Here is a 16,546-nt window from a genome sequence, read left to right as displayed (position 1 = left end):
CACGGATGTCTCACTCCTCTCCTTAAATTTGGAACGGAGCCAGGATTTTATTTTTAAAAACAGATTTGTAATGTGATTTTTTTTGAGTATCCAAATGTGCACGATGACTTAATAAATGTGATATTATTCCAGAAAACAAACTATTAATGAAAACAATTACTAAAAAAATAAATATCATCTAAATAAATAAAATAAAAAAATAAAATGTATTTCGTTGTCCTATCTTCTTCACCCTTTATTGGCAGAGATTTAACCAGCTACAGGCACTTTTCAATGAACACCTTTTTTATTATTAATGAATGTGTACACAATAATCATAATAATTTACATACACCCTGGCTGTGGACATTCATCACATGACTGAAATGAAACTGACATGCAGTGCTCATAATTACAGAGTGCAGAACTACAGGCGCTGCTGTGTGAAAGGTTTAACCAGCTTACAGTTTAAAACATGAATCCCTGCAATTACATGTGGTTCAGAATGAAATAAGTGTAATAAGAGAATGAGAGAAAAGGACAAAAACTCCTTTTCAGCTTCAGCCTTTGGGTCAGTGGAGTGCAGCCCTCAGCTCAGACCACAGCTCAGTGTGCAGTGACCTGTGGAGCCTTCGACTTTAATGCATCTCCTCTGGATGTTTCATGCACTGGGTGGGTTCATTTTTCTTTTAAAGAGACAATTGTGTTTTACACAACAAAATAAAGTTGATTGTAATAAGAGATAAATAAGAACAGCGACAGCACATGTGTCCTGACAGCACAGTTGGACTCGGCGGCTGTCTCCGTGTTTTTTCTCCTCCTGTGCAGCTGTTGACTTCAGTCTCCGCTCCGCTGTGCTGCTCTGTCAAAGATTCATGACAGTCAGACACCAAAGCAACACAAAGAAGACTATGATCACATGACGAGCACACAAACCTTTGATATAAAAGCGAGATGTCTTCAAACCACCGTGCTTTTTGAGTCTGGGGGCGTCTCTTTTTCTGCTGAACCCTCCTACACATGGACACAAAGGATTCAGTTACACAGACCAGGCCTGCAGCAGCTGTGTGCTGATCACATCACAAACCTTGGGAGGACTGCTCAGGCTGCCGTTCTCCAGCCCATTTGCTTTAGGAGTGTCGTCCCTTTCTTGTTCTTCTTCGATGTGCAGCGGGCTGCTGTCAGCAGCGGACAGCTGCAGCTCCAAACTCTCTGAATCACAGGAGTTGTTCAGTTCAGAGCTGCTCTCACTCGGTGGAGCTTTTGTATCTTCTTCTTTATGTTCGGATTCTGCAGGAGGTTGACGCTCTTTCTCAGCCTGACCGCTGTCTTCCTCTGACTTCAGCTCACTGTCTGGTGGCCCCGCTGCAGGGTCCTCTGCGCTGTGGTTTGACCCCGCATCCAGCTCCCTGGCCTCGGACAGAGGGTTCTCCAGCGAGTGTGAATGTGAGGAGACGGCGCTGGTGCTGCCCTCTCTGGACAGAGTGCTGTGGCGAGGTTTTTCAGGGGACTTGAAGCTGAACCTCTGGCTGCCTCTTGGACTGTAGCTCCTGTGGAAATCAGCAAAGCTGGACTTCCAGGCCGTAGGGGAGAGCAGTGTTCGTCTCTTTAAGGAGCCGTACCTGAAATATAGAGACATCAAATCATTACACAAAGTAGAATTTAAGGTGGTGTTCATTAAGCAGAAATGAGTGGAAACCACTGAGCTCCGTCTTCATCTTGAGAAGGAGGAGGTGGTCTGAGGGGAACACAGTGGCTGTTAATGAGGGCAGCCATCACCGATGTGGACCCGTGGGCTTTTGTCAGGTTTTACACCGACAAATCCTCCTGAATCCACCCATCCTTCTGTCCCTGCTTTGTCCGGTACTACAGGGTCATCCACCCTGGACACACCGGAGAAAACCCACGCAGGCATCGGGGAGAACATGCAAGATTTGACCCAGGAGCCTTCCTGATGTGAGGCATCATCATGCTGCCCATCCTCCTGAATCTTCCTCAGATGTTCTCTGGTCTCTGGTTGGAGGTGGTGGACCCGAGTCTCATGCAGAAATCTCACAGGCTCCACCTGAGTGGCACTGAATGTGCTCTGCAGAGCTTGAGGACCCTGCACACTGACAGCATGGTCATTTGGAGTTTGTTGTTGTGCATGGACTCAGCTCTGTGTTATTAGATTATTTCATGGATCTGTAGTGTCCGGTGTGGTGACAGGGGTCATCTTACAGGCTCTGTCTGCCCACTTCCTCACTGTGCAGCAAGAAGAAGAACCTTCCATTGTCCCTGGTGAAGCTCTTTGGCTAGTGAACCCGAGTGGCAGCGGAGGACTGTTTTAGGCAAAACTTTCTGCATAAACAGGACTAGAATCGTAGGCGTATGAAACTAGGAATGATTCATCTGCTCTCACCTTAGGCCGTGAACTCAATCACCCATCACACTGTGGGCTTTCAGCACACAGGACAATGAGAATGAAAACCTCTGCTCACATGGATACATCAGGACACAGTCTGCGGGGGATCATTCATGCATTTATTTTAATGATCTGTGACTTCAGACTCACCTCTGCAGTCCCTTCACAGCAAACACTTTATCTGGATGCTGAGCCTGCAGCTCCTTCATCACACTCTGCAGATCCACATTGAACTAAAAGAGACCATAGATGCTTTAAAAAAACATTTCATAACAATAAACATGTGTTATAAAACCTACCGTGTCCATTTCCTTATAGAAGGTGTCCCGTAAGGTTGACATAGCTGAGAAGACAGCCACAAAGCATCCAATACGGCTGAAGGAGGAAAATATGATGTCAAAGAAAACACACACATACACAGGGATGATAATCAGTGTGCTGTCAGACCTGTCGTAGAGAACAGGGAGCTCCTCTTTCAGCTCACTGTTGATCCCCTCATACACAGTTTTGGCAGTTTTCATCTCTTCCATTGCCTGCACATGTAAGGTTTATTAAAAAACATCTAAAGCAGAAACAGATAAACGTGTGTTAGAGTAAAGACCTTGTTGATCTTGACGTCGTCTCTTTTCTTAGCAGTCTGCAGTGCCTCCAGGTGGTGAAGTGAAGAGTCGAAGTCCACAAGTTTTCTGCCCCTCTTTGCAATTTTCTCCTGCAGATGGGAGAAGATTCATGTGTGTGTCTTTGTGTTGTTCTTTGTGTGTTTGCTCTCGGGCCCTGTGTCTGTCTGTGTACTGCTCTCCCGCTCCGTCTTACCCTGACATCTGGGAATTGGCTCACGTAGGACTCCATAGTGCGCACGGCCTGGTCTATTAGCTTCACCTCGTAGTCGTTCCACAGGAGGTCCTCCCCCTTCATTAAAAGGCGCAGCATAAATATTGCATTAAATATGTATGAAGTGGGGGAGAAGGAGGACTGTGCAGTTCCCCTGGCATTGCCTGGACGTTGCACTGCTGTTACTGCTTTTTGTTTTTCCTAACCTCTACAATGGCTCCCAGATCTTCCTCTCCAGCCCAGCCGGCTTCATACACATCAAACAGAGACTGGAAAAGGCGTCTGGATGCTTCACGCATGTCTGTTTAAAAAGAAGCAGCAGAATGGATCATTGTTACACCTGCAGAGGGCACACATCTGCACTGAATCTGAAGCAGCTTTACCTCTCACTGCATTAATGTAGTTCCTCAAATCCTTGTATAGTCTGTTCCCATCAGTCTGCACACACACACACACAGGAGGACTTCATTACCTTCACACACTGAATCAGCAGAGTGTGGAGGAGAGGTGTGGTTACCTGCTGGTCATTGAACAGCTGGAGACATTGTTCGAACTGGTCGTCTCTGGTCTCCACAGTCTTTCCCAGCTTCTGCAGCACCTGCAGGAAGCCAAAGGAACGAACCTGATCATAAGAGCAACTTAAACGTGACGTGTGATCACAGCGTTCTCGTCTGTACCTTCTCTTTGCTTCTGCTCAGCTGTCGTTGGACCTTTTTAGCGAATTCACCGCTGCTGCCTTTTGGACTTTCTGCCATTTTGATTTTGTTTGTTCCTAAGATGAAGGAGAGAAACATCTGTGACACCATGACTGTTGTTGTTGTTGCAAACTTGTGCTCTGGCCTCTAAAGTGATATTTGCACATTGAAAAAGCCTGCTCATGTTTTACTCCCTGAAACGAGCTCTTTAATTTAAGCCTCATTATATGTGGTGGAGCAGCAGTAATTTAAAAAGCAAAACATATCCAATTAATAACAACAGTATCATATTAAACTCAAAGAGGTGGTAAATATGCACAGGCTTTATGAAACCTCTAAGTTATGTGGAAAAACCAACTTTACTTTAACTTAACTGTTAAAAGTATCAATAAAATTTCAAAATCAAAGGTGGCTGTCTTTAGAGAGGTGTTTCAAAATGCAGCAGTATGGACCATTAGGCCTTTAATATTATTATTGTCACATTAAATTGTTGTAATTAGTGGATGTGGAGCTACTTTACACCCATACTGGGGAAAAACAGATAATGTATTTATAAATGTGCTGTTTTTAATTCACCATTTCATCTGGGAAATACAGTTTAGTATACAATAAAAACACATAATAATAATAATAAGTAATTTAATTGAATGAGTATTTTATGTTGTTTTAGGTGCTCAAAGTCTGAATATGTATCATCAAATACTCTTGTAAGGGACACAAAGCCCACAGTCAATGCGCTCCTGTCGGATCCTCCTACAACTACACTACCCAGAGTTCCCCGCGGTAACCTGCTTCCAGCAGCAGCGTGACAGCGGTGAACTTTACTCGGACTGTTGATATTTCTCCGGCTCCTGAAGGAGTGGCTCTGCATGTCAGCCCTCCCTCAGTTGGTCGCGCTGCTAGCCGAGCTGCAGGACATGATGATGGGGAGCACTCTGGCCAAATGTGCCCTCGCCGACCTGGGCATCCAGTGGGCGGGCTGGGCCGTGGCTGCAGCTTTCAAAACCGAGAAGTTCTACGATCTGGCAGGTAAAGTGAACTAAACCCATCCTGGACTATGATCTGAGGCCATGTGCAAACTTCTTTAGTCTTTAACGCACCTAATTTGCGTAAAGACGCATCGACTGAGAAGCAGAGCACGTTCTAGTGTCCACAGTCAAGATGCTGCTTTTTAAACAGGTTTTTAACGCGTTAGATTGAGGACGACTTGTCATCGTTACAAAACATGTATTATCAGCTTTGTTGTGAAACAGAGAGCTCCCCCTCCAGGTCAAGAAGCGGAACATGGAGCCAACCAGCGGCTGCGCGCGCAGGGGCGCGCAGAGGAAATCCAGGGGCCGGTTTACAAATGGAGAAAAAGGGGCCCAATAAAAAAATGCTGCAGTGACTTCATGTTTTTAATTGAATAAAAACTCTGTTGATAAGGTTATGATCAGATCTAATCATCTTTTCTGAGGTTAGTGTTTCTTTCTGATAGTAAACTGTATGACTTGGTATTGACTCCTTCCTCTGACATGGCAGTAGTTGTTGATTGATTAAATGATTGGAAAATTGATCGATTGACTGATGATCGCCTTCGTCACATTTGACCTATTTAGACATTTTGGATTTTTAGAATGGAATCTGTAAAAGCAGTGCAGAGTTCATGCGGACGTTATGAGTGAATTCATTCTTCCAGATGCCTTTAGGCCTGAATACAGACAGATCTCAGTCATTTCTCATGTATAAGAACAGCAAAGCTTACCTGTGGACACCAATGTCAAGCGTCTCCTTCACTTGTCCTCTTCTGCTTCTCCCACTCTGCTCTGCACTCCTGTATATTTTTACCCTTGAACTTTGGAGCCAATAGTCTGGGTAAAAGATTTATTGGACACGCCTTACTCTGCAACAAGGAGAGCCATGTGATGACCCAACCGCCCTGAAAACTCCCTCTGTCTGTTCTTTTTTTCTTGCAGGCTCTGGCACATTTATACTGCTGGCACACCTGAGTCGTATGTGGGGAGGAGCCGGTCATGTCCGTCAGAAGGTGCAGACGGGTTTGGTGACAGCGTGGGGACTCAGGTGAGAAAGGCGGGAATGACCCCAACTGATTTAAATGTCTGAAAGACTTTACTAAAACCCAACAGAGTTAACGAAACCCGAGTTTGTTTTGTGACTTCAATCATGGAGGATCCTTTGTTAAAGGGACTTTAAAGCCGGGTAACTCAGGTTAATGAATAATGCCCTGGTTAATGTGACTGGATGTTAACTGTTCTCTGCTGCAGGCTGGGAACATTCCTCTTCATGCGGATCTTGAAGGACGGTCATGATCGCAGGTTCAACAATGTCAGAGACAGCCCAGGGACTTTCTTTGTATATTGGACTATTCAAGGTACATGGAAGTGATGTAAACCCCGCCCCGTCATTACCAAAGTCCTTGACCAACTCAACACCCAGCTGAAGGGAGGGCTGCCTGCATAAATCTCTGCCTAGTTCCTGGCTCTTTATATGCATTTATTCCAAGCAGGAGCTGCTGGTTACAGCCATTTAAGTGCATGTATTTCACTGAAGCATAAATCCAAGGCTGGCTGCTGATGAGTTGTTTTTTCCTGTTTCTCTCAGCGGTGTGGGTATTCATGACCCTGCTGCCCACCCTCATGTTGAACAGCGAGAGGCGAGATGTGCCTCTGGGAACCAGGGACTACATCGGCTGGGCTGTTTGGGGCCTTGGGTTTGCCACTGAGGCGATAGCTGACCAGCAGAAGTGGTTCTTCAAGCGTGACCCACATAATGCTGTAAGTTACGAGACCACATGTTGTGTAACCTCTAAACTGCATTCATAATAATGCCTCAGTGACACAACTGCACTACCCAATTTACCCGTGCGCCTCCAGGGGAAGTTCATCCAGAGTGGACTCTGGGCCTACAGCAGACATCCTAACTATCTCGGAGAGATCCTGCAGTGGTCAGGACTCTGGCTCTCCGCCTCATCGGTGATGCAGGGTCCTCAGTATCTGAGCGTGGTGTCGCCGCTGTTTGTCTGGTTCCTGCTACGCTACGTCAGCGGCATCCCCATACTGGAGAAACAGGCTATGAAGAAGTGGGGATCTGATCCAGGCTTCCAGGACTACATCAGGAACACTCCTCTCCTCTGGCCATGGCCGAAATTCTGAATTAATATTGTACACTGCTTAGAGTCTACATTCATTGTTCTGTTTTTTGCTGCCATTATGTAAAATACACATGTTTTCAAAGCCAAACGTCACTGTGAGGTTGAGGGTTGAGGTGTGAATAAGGACCAGGAGTGAGGGAGACCAGGGTGGGATGGATAAAAATAAAAAAAAATTAAAAAAAAGAATTCTCTCACCGAGCTTTAACTCAACCACTATAACTTACAACAGGAACAAAACATGTTAGTGAAAGCTCCTAGGTGTCCAACCAGAAACCTAAAAACCAAACCAGGACAGGGACACCTCGCAGAAGCAAAAGAACAGTCGATGTAATTTAAGGCAAATTTATGCATACAGCCATTTTGAAACACATGCAGGAGGTGGTGGTAAACGTGTTCACGCTTCAAAACGTCCACCAGAAGACTCAGAGCCTTCTGAAAGCAGTACGACGCCAAGAGACAGCCATGTTGGTGACCTACACTGTACAAGTACTGGATGACAAACTTCGACCCACAGAACGATCATTGAACAGGATCAACACCTTATTGATCAATGACAGGTCACATGAGCACCCTGCATGGCTGGGACTGGACTTCCTTTGTCCATGACCTTTCCCAGAGGCATGCGGCTTCCCTTGCTACAGCTTTACACAGGACACATCTCTTATAGATGTTCAACAGAAGCCTTAAGGACAGTTCTCTCAGAGTGCAGTGCTGTAACCAAAGAGCACTATGATGCCAAAAAAGGACAGGAGACCTTCTTGTAAACGTTAGAAATGTATTTTATAAGTTACATGAATTTCAGAGCGTATCTGTGTACAAATCTTTGCTGATAATCAAGGAAATAATGCCACCGTAATTGAACTGGCTGATTTTACAAAGTAATGGCCTTTTACATGGGGTCGCTCAAACGCAACATCCTACAGTACAAACAGCACACAGAGCAATAAACAATAAGAGGGCCACACACTCCCAGCCGTCTGAGACGAACCAGGACAGCACTCCCTTTGATCACTGACCAATGAAACTTCGCTGCCTTTTCCCAAGTGATCAATACAAAAAAATGCCACCATCAGTCAAAGCTTGCACAAGATGCCCGAGAAGAAAGAATTTAGTAACTACTGTTTGTAGTTAAAGGGCCATTCTAAACATTTACATCACAAATCACTGCGGCCTGAAGACGATCCAACTCAAATAGAAAGAGAAATAAAAAAACATTCATTCAACTACAAGCAACAACAACATGCGAGTGAAATGCCAAACAATCTGTTTTCCAACCTCTGAGTGACACATGGGCTGAAAAACTCTTAAAAGAAATGATTACATTTAGAAGCACGTCACAATAAACCTGCGCACACAGAACATATTTTCATGTGAAAAACTCAACGGCTCGTTCTCACGTGATCCGAGAGGAGCGTGTTCATCGCTTAGTAAACCACTCTAAAGACGCACGAGTGCGCACAAGAAAAACCTATGATCAAAAAATAAAAACACACTCTTACAAACATGTAAAAGCCATCACAGCGCTTTCCATTGTGATGGAATATTACTGATTACACAGAGAAATATGGAGGCCTGTATAGTACAGCTAAATGTTATGCATACATGTTGTTACTGGGGTATGAATAAAGGATGAAGCGCCGCTGCTGCAGGTTTATTTGAGGAGTGGAGAGGAGAAGAACTTCCCTCCCTGAGAAAATCCCACTGCTGATTTGGTCTTACTCCCAAATCTGAAACAAACAGGGCACATAATGGGATTATTAGTCAGGAGCCGGTGAGATGCTGCTCATAAGATCAAGTCCTAGAAAAGATAAACGAGAGAACGCAAACACTGCAGCTTCCCTGAACTCCTCTGTGAACCATAGGACTGCCGATCATAAAAAGAGTTGAGAGCCTCAACACAGATTACTAGTACATTGATGGTGGATTTTAAACTTTGTGGATCTCCCAAATTGACTCGCCATCCATGAGCTGCATGCTGTACCTACAGGGAACCTGAGGTTATTATGGAGAATCTCAACTGCTGATGTGGAGTTCGAATAAGATGGAGCTATGTTGCTTTCTCTTTTTCTGAGCGGACGTCATGGCAGCGCCACCAAAGAAACCAAAAAGGAAAAAAGTAGCTGGAGCAAGAGTGAACATCATGTCATGCTCATCAGCGAGAGAAGCAGAAAAGATAGTGATAGCAACATGGCCTTGCTGCAGCTGGTCATTAAGTGATCAAGATCCTTTGCACATTATTCAAACTGTTCCAGATTTCCACTGCATGTATAATTATGTGTATGCAAGCCAATAAATAGATATCATTGTGTTGGTGCATGAATGGAAACCAACCAAGTGAGGGAGCTTTATGGACATGTACGGATGAAACGTGCGGCCTGAATGTGGATAAACGTTAGTGGAGTTGTCCAGTCCTCAGTTTGTGTGTATAAGCCACGTTATTCAAGTTATGGAGCGGTTTATCTCTGGACATCGTTTTCAAGATACTTCAGGTTCTTTTCCCCCATTAGCCTGTAAATAAATACTTGCATTATAAATGGTCGAGTAATATATAAACTCCATGGTGTTATTTTAAAATGTCTTCACTGTTTAAAGGAGCAACACCTAACCTAAGACTAACAACTGGCTTTAAGCACAAAGCAGCCTGTTGGTCTCAGTTTGCAGTACACCCCTGAGGAGAGGAATGTGCTTCTGTGTGTTTACCTGGGAGTCAGAGTGGACTTCATACGCTGAGTTAGGGAGCTGGAGGAGGGGGTTTTATTGAGCTGGTGCTCTGGAGTGGTCAGCGGTCCCAGCATGCTCACTGCAACATAACAAAAGAGCAAAAAAAATAAATTACAACCCAGGCTGCAAACAACGCAGCATCAGCAGCGACAAAGCAAGCGTAGTGAACCTGTGATCCTCTCAGGGGTGGCATAGCAGTTTGCGTTCTCGATGATTAAGTGGTTCAGGTTCGGCTGACCGTTCTCCGCCATCACAAACTGGCCCCAGTAATCCACAGGCAGAGAAAGCAGACGTTCCACGACCTGAACAGAGAAGAATCGGTGGGGAGGGAATAAAAAGGTTAAGGCCATTTCAGCAGGTTGCCTCATCCTCCGCCAAAGGGGCTACGCTGGTTCGACTCGCCTTAAGCTAAAACCAAGGGGGATAACTTAAAAAAAACGCAGATGGTATCTGTTGATTTTCTGGATCCTGGTGGTCTGAATCACTTGTGGGGGTGCATTTGTTTCTGCTGGTCACAGGGGGGTGCGAAAGGAATCCCAGAATACTTTTTAGACTTTGAAAAATGAAACATTTTAAAGGAAACTACGTCATTAATCAGCGTCATGACTGAACAGCTCGCCTCCGTGCTGCCTTTGTTTCTGCCGTTACTCTAATTCCATGATCAGAAATGTGTTGAAAAAAAACATTTCTTTAAAACTTTAAGGACCATGAGAGTTTTATATTAATTTATACATTTCCCTAACACTTCCAAATATTCCTCTACACAAGAAATCTAAACCACTTTAAAAGGTATTCATAGTTTACATTTCCCAGCAATTTGAAAGGACCTTTGCTTACACGATAAGAACTCTAGCAGTCAATGAGATGCTACACATGGAAAATGAGGCTACTACCTATTGTTTTATTGACGCCTGAAGCCACTGTACATGTCACAGACGTGGTTATTTAATGGATCATTCACAAATATTGCAGGGAGTTATGGAACATGAAGCTGTTCACTCCTCAGGAAGAGGAAGAGCTCCTTTCACCTCTCTCAGCATCATGTCAGATGAAGACTGCCAGCGGCATGGTGGGGAAAAAACCCAATTACGGAGTGACGTCTTCATTAAAACGTAAGGTGGTTTGCAGCTTTAACGGGGTCAAAGAATGTTTGTCTTTAGCATCTTTAAAGAAGAACCTACTAGCCAAAGCGTCTTAGGACTTACCTTGGGCTGGCGTTTGGTATCCTGTAGGATTGTCATCGGGTCCGGGTCAGGAACCGCGTGACCCACGATCGTTGGCCCGAAGACACGGGACAGGTTGCTGATGTCCATCCTGGTGTCTGAACTGTCAGCAACTCTGAAAGAATGATTGGACACAGTTATGTTTGTCTGGAAATGAAATAAAATACATATTTATTAAGTTTTATGATTTAGAGAAAAATAATTGGCCCTAGGTAAGCTATTCATAAAATTCTTAGCATATTTTTGCCTGCAGCACAACCAGTCTGGAAACTCTGACTAATGTCAGCAGATCCCAACACTACAGTGTGTACACGAATCATGAAGTTTCAACCTCTGAAGATGAAGGACTAAGAAAGCCAGCGTGTCTCTGTTGGGCCGTGGCAGGTCACCGATGGTTTGGTACATCAGAGCAATGCTGTTGTCGTCGTCTGAAACCTCTGAGGGAGAACAAAGAAAGCAGCTCTGTCAGCAGAGGCCATGAAACAGGATGTGGTGTGGATTTATTAGCAACTTGAAAGGCTCTGTATCCAACTCCAGCAACAAACAAACATTAAAACGGAGCGTGCCAGATCAACGTCCCACCTGAGGCCACAGAAATGAAACCGGCATTTAGTGGCTGTGTTGGGTAAAGGTCTGCTCTCCAATAAGAAGCTTCAAGGCGCAATTATTTCAAGTTCTACTATAAATTTACTTCGTGTATGTGCCAGCACTTTCCAGTCTGCTCCCTCAGACACACATACCTGCTGCCTCCATGAAGGTACGGTTGAGGCGGAAGGTGAGGAGAGGCTCCTTCAGGTTCCTCAGGAAGTCCTTGAGCAGGCCAGTGATGGCGTGGATGTCTTCCACCTTGCTGAGCACGGGGACAGTCTTGCTGTGGAAGAACTTTTCCTTCAGCTCCTTCACTGTGCGATCAGCTCCGGACAGACGGTACAGCCCAGCCTGAAAAACGTCATTCAGCAGTTGCTTTTTTTTTCTCCCTCCTTTGCATCGAATATGCAACTAAGAATAATCATCATGCATCATCAATCTGCTGGTTAGGTCCACTTCAATATGGTCCAAATTAACTGTGCATGCCCTCTTCCCATTAATCTGACAGCATATGACCATGTCTGCTTCATATCAGAACCCTGGCAAACCCTACTTAATAAGATTACTCAATGACACAAGCATGAGGCCACATTAATATAAATTACTATCAAGAAGGAAGTCCAGGCAACAGCAGCCTCCGGGGACCTGGACGGGCCTTCGGCTGAAAAAGTGAGGCTGTTCGCAGTAGCAGAGGGAAAGGAGGACAGAGAGGCAGGAACGGGCCATGCAGGTAGAATTATGGAAGAAGACAAAGGAGGCTCAGAAAGGCTTTCAGTGCTGCTGTGGCTTTCTGTGACTGTTATGGAAATAATACAATGTGTGAAAGGGCTTAAGATTTGACAAAGAACAGCCTCCATCACAGTTTAGGAGTTAAGATTCTAACCGTGACGCCAACATCCCCCATTGGCACTCAACCACGGCCCTTTGTTAGCTCTCCTTCCCTTCCCTCTCTTCTAGTTATCTCTAAAAACCCCAAAAACTTGGACAGATGTTTTTAAAAAAGAGATTCATTTCTGTCAAGTTACGAACCATTGCATTGAAACATATCCAGTATACGGATGAGCAGCAGTGTGAAAAAACTCAACTTGGAAAAAAAAGATATTTCATGCCACAGGTAAAGTGAGTCAGAAGCAAAACATAAAGCAGAGGGAGAGAGAGCAGACAGCAGCTCTGTCCTACAGACATCAACAGATTTGAAGCTTTCCACAGCCCAATTACAGATTTAATCTCCCAGGAACAGATTGTAAAATCTTAGTTACAGCTCTCTGTCTCGGCTTAAGGGGAAGACATTAAAAATAACTACCGGGGATGTGAGGCTTCACTGTCCTTCACGCTGCTGCATAATGTTGCAGAGGCAGTGCACCACTCACCTCATGCAGACCCCTTTGTTCAATCTCACTGATGCAGTGGACCACCAGAGGGGGGATCATGGGTGATGTGTCGGGGACGTAGTCTGCAAGCACACCCTGGAAACCAATGGGAAATGTGGGGAAAGCCAGCATGGTGATAAAAATCATAGTGAGTGTTAACTTGCACCCGAACAGTAGTGAATGAGTTCACACACACACCTCCCCAATTTTGACAGGTGTTGCTCCCACGTTGGGGATGCACGGCAGGGGGCAGCGCTCGCGACATTCAGGGTGCGAGACGACCCTGCAGTCGCGGCACTTCAGTGAGATCTTGCCAAACTTGATCCTCTTTCCGCAGGGCACACAGGACTCCGGCTTAATGACCTGCAAGCGGTATTCAACAGGAGGCCATAAAACGATTCACCAAGAAATGACACCTCGTTAAAGGCACTGCATAAATAAAGCTGCAAGTGAGCAGACAGCATTTTAAAGAGCGGTGCACAAAGTATCTGCACAGACAGGATGGTTGTGATGGGAATATATATGCAAGTTATCTTTAAATCCAGAAAGAGACGTGCATTTCTAGGCAGATTAAGTCAATGAAGTTCTCAAACACAAGTGGCAGTCTTACCGTTTTGGAGACAAACTCATGGAGACGAACACCTCTGTTGCTCTGCGGAGTGCTGGGCTCCACTTTCTTTTGCTCCTCAGGGATGCCAGGCTGCTTGAAGACATCCTCAGACTTGACAGATTCCGAGTCCCACTCCATGGCAGCTGGAGAGCAGGGAGAGGAAATAAATCCCTATTCATCATTTACTGTCTAGCACAAAATACTACTGATGAACTGCTCCTATAGCCAGAAACCTGTCAATAATTTTCAGGCTTGTTTTGATGAACAACAACAGAGCCGAGCTGGTATATTGGTAAATATTAGCTAAATAACCTGGGTAACAGGGGTACAGGGTCCCACTTATAAAATCAGGAAACCCTACCAGTCCTCCTCCTGCTGCGAGTCCAGTAAGGGACAGACTCAATGGTAGAGACTGCCTCAACAGGTCCTCCATTCGCCGACACAGTCACTGTCGTCGTCGTCACAAGGGCCTCATTTCCCTGTTAACGAATGAAACCAGCATGAACACCAAACCATGTCAGGACCCAATAATGAACCCGGCGGAAAAATGTCCACGTTTAACCTTCCTATACTTAACTGTGTCACATGAACAAAGAGACAGAACTACAAACGAGCTGAGACACAAAACCTACCGCCTCTGAAGTTCTGCCTGTTGAGCGAGACCTCTTGGAGGCCATTGGAGGACCATCAACGTGATTTCTTGAGGAACGCTGAAATCACGACAGAAGGTATGACCCCTATACACAGTACTTATTTCACTTTGTAGTTTTTTATATAAAGCCTGAAACGTACCCTCTTCTCTCTTTTCTTGAGCCTTATTGTCCTCACGTTGGAGGTGTTCCAATCCTGACAGACAGAAAATATCAGGGTCAGAATTTAGAACAAGTGTTGTTTTCCTTCTCGAGCACATGATACTGAAAACAATGCACTTACAAGAGAGTCGTCTGTCTTGTCATAGCTGATGTCTGACAAGATGGAGGCGGACTCATCTATAGTCATCAGTCTGTCAACAGGAAAGCATGTAGCGGTGTAAGGTCGGACAAAATGCCTCGATCTCTAACTTTGTTTGGTATTCATGGTGTACTTGTGAGTGTCTTACCTCCGGCTGGCATTCAGGGTGTTTGCTGCGTGGCAGTTGGTGCTAAGGAAGGCCAGAGCTGAGCGCTGCTCTGCACTCAGTTGGATGCTGTTAGTGGATCCCTCGCTGGTAAGGAGGTCACGGATCAATTGAATCTGACGGTCCTGCATTGGAGCATTTTAAAGAAAGATGTGAAATAATATGCCAGTCCTAACTCGTAAGACATGAGAGTTGGCATTGAATCCAACGTACCAACTTCTCACATTCAGCCTCAGACTTCTGTCTGCGTCTGATCTCCACGTCCACTTGGTTGCGGGCGTGTTTCAGTTTGACCTCCAGGGCTCCTCGCTCCGTCTCGGCCTTAGTGAGCACCTCTTTGCAGGCGCCCAGCTCCTGCTCCGCCCTCAGCCATCTGCGACGGCAGTCATCAAAGTTTTGTGCCATCTGAATAAAGTCTGAGGAAAGAAAAAGAAAGATCACAGCGTACAGTGTTAGGGAAATGTAATGATGTGAAACAGCTGCACCACAGGCAGTAAAGATAAAACATGAGGCCACCACTGACTCACTGGGTTCAATGTTCTCATTCAGAAGGTCAACGTGAGACCTCAGCTTCTCATATAATCCCTGGAGGTTCAGCACCGCAGACTCCATGGTGTCCTACGATTTCAGACCCTCTAAAACAGAAAAACACACACGCACTATAAAATAACGGCGGTGTATTACGGTAAATATACAGCAGAATGACAAAACCTGTATATTTGAATGTGCAAGAGCGATGCTGCTATTTTCAGGATAGCTAATAAACAAAAACAACACATCAAAACAGCCACATTTTACCCAAAGGTTCACTTAATTATCTTTTTTTTCCTAAAAGTTGTTTTCGCTGCCTCTAACGTAACAGTTCGACACAGAACAACCGTTAAACGTTAGCTGCTAACGCTGACTTATGTTAATCTCTACTATTAGCAAACACTAGCTACAAACAGCTAAGTACATACCTGGAGAAGTATTGTACGCTTTGGTTGGCGTTAGTTTGCAAACAGCTCGTTTCCTTTTCTGTTTTTAGCGAGCAGCTTCGCAGACCTTTGTCCTCATCCTTCCGCAGCCGCAGCCGCAGTGAGCGCGTTGCATTTCAAATTTCGCCGCTAGCCAATGAGCGAAGAGAGACGAAGTAACCAGCACTTCCGGGTGCGTTTTCAACAATAAAAGCACGATGACGGTCGCTTCTGTTTGCAACGCTTCCCACACGGTTAGAGCTCACACACGAAAAGAGAGACAATAAAAAAATGAATACATAAAAATTAATGTTTAAAAAAGTAAGAACTTTTAAAATTCAATAAAAAATATAATATAGGTAATATATAGTTTTTTTTCTTCATATTTTTTTCTGACTTCCGGTCACAACTTTCAAAATAGCGTCCAGGTGGCATTTTCCATCTGAAATGTGTAGATGGAAAAATAACGACAGTGGAAAGTTTGACCGGGATGATAACAGCCTGAAAGTTTTTGCTCAGAATGTGGATTCTGGTAAATCTTTAGTAGACCAGTACTATATTATTTTGTATGTATGTATTGTATGTATATTATTCTGACAATGTGACAATACGTAGGCTCCTAAATATATGCTTTCTGTGCATCCTAATATAATTTTGAATAATACAGGCAGCAATACTGTGTGTATTTGCAAGAAGCACGTTATGGCTCTGATTGAATCCTGCTTTTCATTTTTCGCTCATTTTAATGATTAAATCGGAATCCTAAAACAGCTGTAGCAGTATATCTAACATCTGTCTATCCTTGATTAATTCTTGACACAAGCAATAGCTCATAGTAAATGAATTGACTGGAAAAAGGCGAATATATGGGAGGAGAGAGAGAGAGAGGGAGGGAGAGGGA

At 44.7% G+C, this 16,546-nt stretch overlaps 3 protein-coding genes across 4 annotated transcripts; 1 reads left to right on the top strand and 2 right to left on the bottom strand.

Annotated features, from left to right (window-relative positions):
- Positions 1-276: 276 nt before the first annotated feature.
- bin2a (bridging integrator 2a) lies at positions 277-5,839 on the bottom strand. Of its 2 annotated transcripts, none has more exons than XM_028411023.1 (13): positions 5,654-5,839; positions 3,892-3,986; positions 3,732-3,812; positions 3,598-3,652; positions 3,421-3,515; positions 3,197-3,292; positions 2,985-3,092; positions 2,831-2,916; positions 2,683-2,758; positions 2,534-2,616; positions 1,067-1,601; positions 916-993; positions 277-836 (listed from the first exon to the last, which is right to left on the bottom strand). In XM_028411023.1, the coding sequence occupies exons 2-12, from the start codon at positions 3,967-3,969 to the stop codon at positions 940-942; spliced, it is 1,347 nt and encodes a 448-aa protein (XP_028266824.1). In that variant the 5' UTR covers positions 3,970-3,986; positions 5,654-5,839; the 3' UTR covers positions 277-836; positions 916-939. The 2 variants fall into 2 exon arrangements, with proteins under 2 accessions (XP_028266824.1, XP_028266823.1); XM_028411022.1 differs by having other exon boundaries at positions 280-841.
- On the top strand, positions 4,692-7,208 carry LOC114439204 (uncharacterized). Its single transcript, XM_028411024.1, has 5 exons — positions 4,692-4,938; positions 5,865-5,970; positions 6,174-6,280; positions 6,511-6,683; positions 6,783-7,208. The coding sequence occupies exons 1-5, from the start codon at positions 4,779-4,781 to the stop codon at positions 7,059-7,061; spliced, it is 825 nt and encodes a 274-aa protein (XP_028266825.1). The 5' UTR covers positions 4,692-4,778; the 3' UTR covers positions 7,062-7,208.
- Positions 7,209-7,821: 613 nt separating this feature from the next.
- racgap1 (Rac GTPase activating protein 1) lies at positions 7,822-15,780 on the bottom strand. Its single transcript, XM_028409924.1, has 17 exons — positions 15,649-15,780; positions 15,217-15,324; positions 14,903-15,105; positions 14,672-14,814; positions 14,506-14,575; positions 14,365-14,418; positions 14,205-14,282; positions 13,934-14,051; positions 13,573-13,715; positions 13,161-13,325; positions 12,963-13,058; positions 11,745-11,943; positions 11,336-11,441; positions 10,987-11,119; positions 9,951-10,083; positions 9,761-9,860; positions 7,822-8,787 (listed from the first exon to the last, which is right to left on the bottom strand). Exons 2-17 carry the CDS (start codon positions 15,299-15,301, stop codon positions 8,712-8,714), a joined length of 1,902 nt encoding a protein of 633 aa, XP_028265725.1. The 5' UTR covers positions 15,302-15,324; positions 15,649-15,780; the 3' UTR covers positions 7,822-8,711.
- Positions 15,781-16,546: the final 766 nt, after the last annotated feature.

The sequence above is a fragment of the Parambassis ranga genome, chromosome 7, assembly GCF_900634625.1.
Source record: "Parambassis ranga chromosome 7, fParRan2.1, whole genome shotgun sequence".
NCBI classification, from domain to species: domain Eukaryota; kingdom Metazoa; phylum Chordata; class Actinopteri; family Ambassidae; genus Parambassis; species Parambassis ranga.
The sequence above is the reverse complement of the archived record's forward strand: the minus strand, read 5'-3'. Positions and strand labels throughout refer to the sequence as shown.

Excerpts from the sequence above, each read along its gene's own strand:
- racgap1 (XM_028409924.1), bottom strand. The coding sequence starts at position 15,301 with ATGGAGTCTGCGGTGCTGAACCTCCAGGGATTATATGAGAAGCTGAGG. Across the intron at positions 11,120-11,335 it reads TTAGTCCTTCATCTTCAGAG|AGTTGCTGACAGTTCAGACA; the intron begins GTTGAAACTTCA and ends TCATTCTTTCAG. Across the intron at positions 8,788-9,760 it reads AAGTCCACTCTGACTCCCAG|ATTTGGGAGTAAGACCAAAT; the intron begins GTAAACACACAG and ends TGTTTGTTTCAG.
- LOC114439204 (XM_028411024.1), top strand. The coding sequence starts at position 4,779 with ATGTCAGCCCTCCCTCAGTTGGTCGCGCTGCTAGCCGAGCTGCAGGAC. Across the intron at positions 4,939-5,864 it reads GAAGTTCTACGATCTGGCAG|GCTCTGGCACATTTATACTG; the intron begins GTAAAGTGAACT and ends TTTTTCTTGCAG. Across the intron at positions 6,281-6,510 it reads TGTATATTGGACTATTCAAG|CGGTGTGGGTATTCATGACC; the intron begins GTACATGGAAGT and ends TGTTTCTCTCAG.
- bin2a (XM_028411023.1), bottom strand. The coding sequence starts at position 3,969 with ATGGCAGAAAGTCCAAAAGGCAGCAGCGGTGAATTCGCTAAAAAGGTC. Across the intron at positions 3,813-3,891 it reads TGAGCAGAAGCAAAGAGAAG|GTGCTGCAGAAGCTGGGAAA; the intron begins GTACAGACGAGA and ends GGCTTCCTGCAG. Across the intron at positions 3,293-3,420 it reads ATCTGGGAGCCATTGTAGAG|GGGGAGGACCTCCTGTGGAA; the intron begins GTTAGGAAAAAC and ends CTTTTAATGAAG.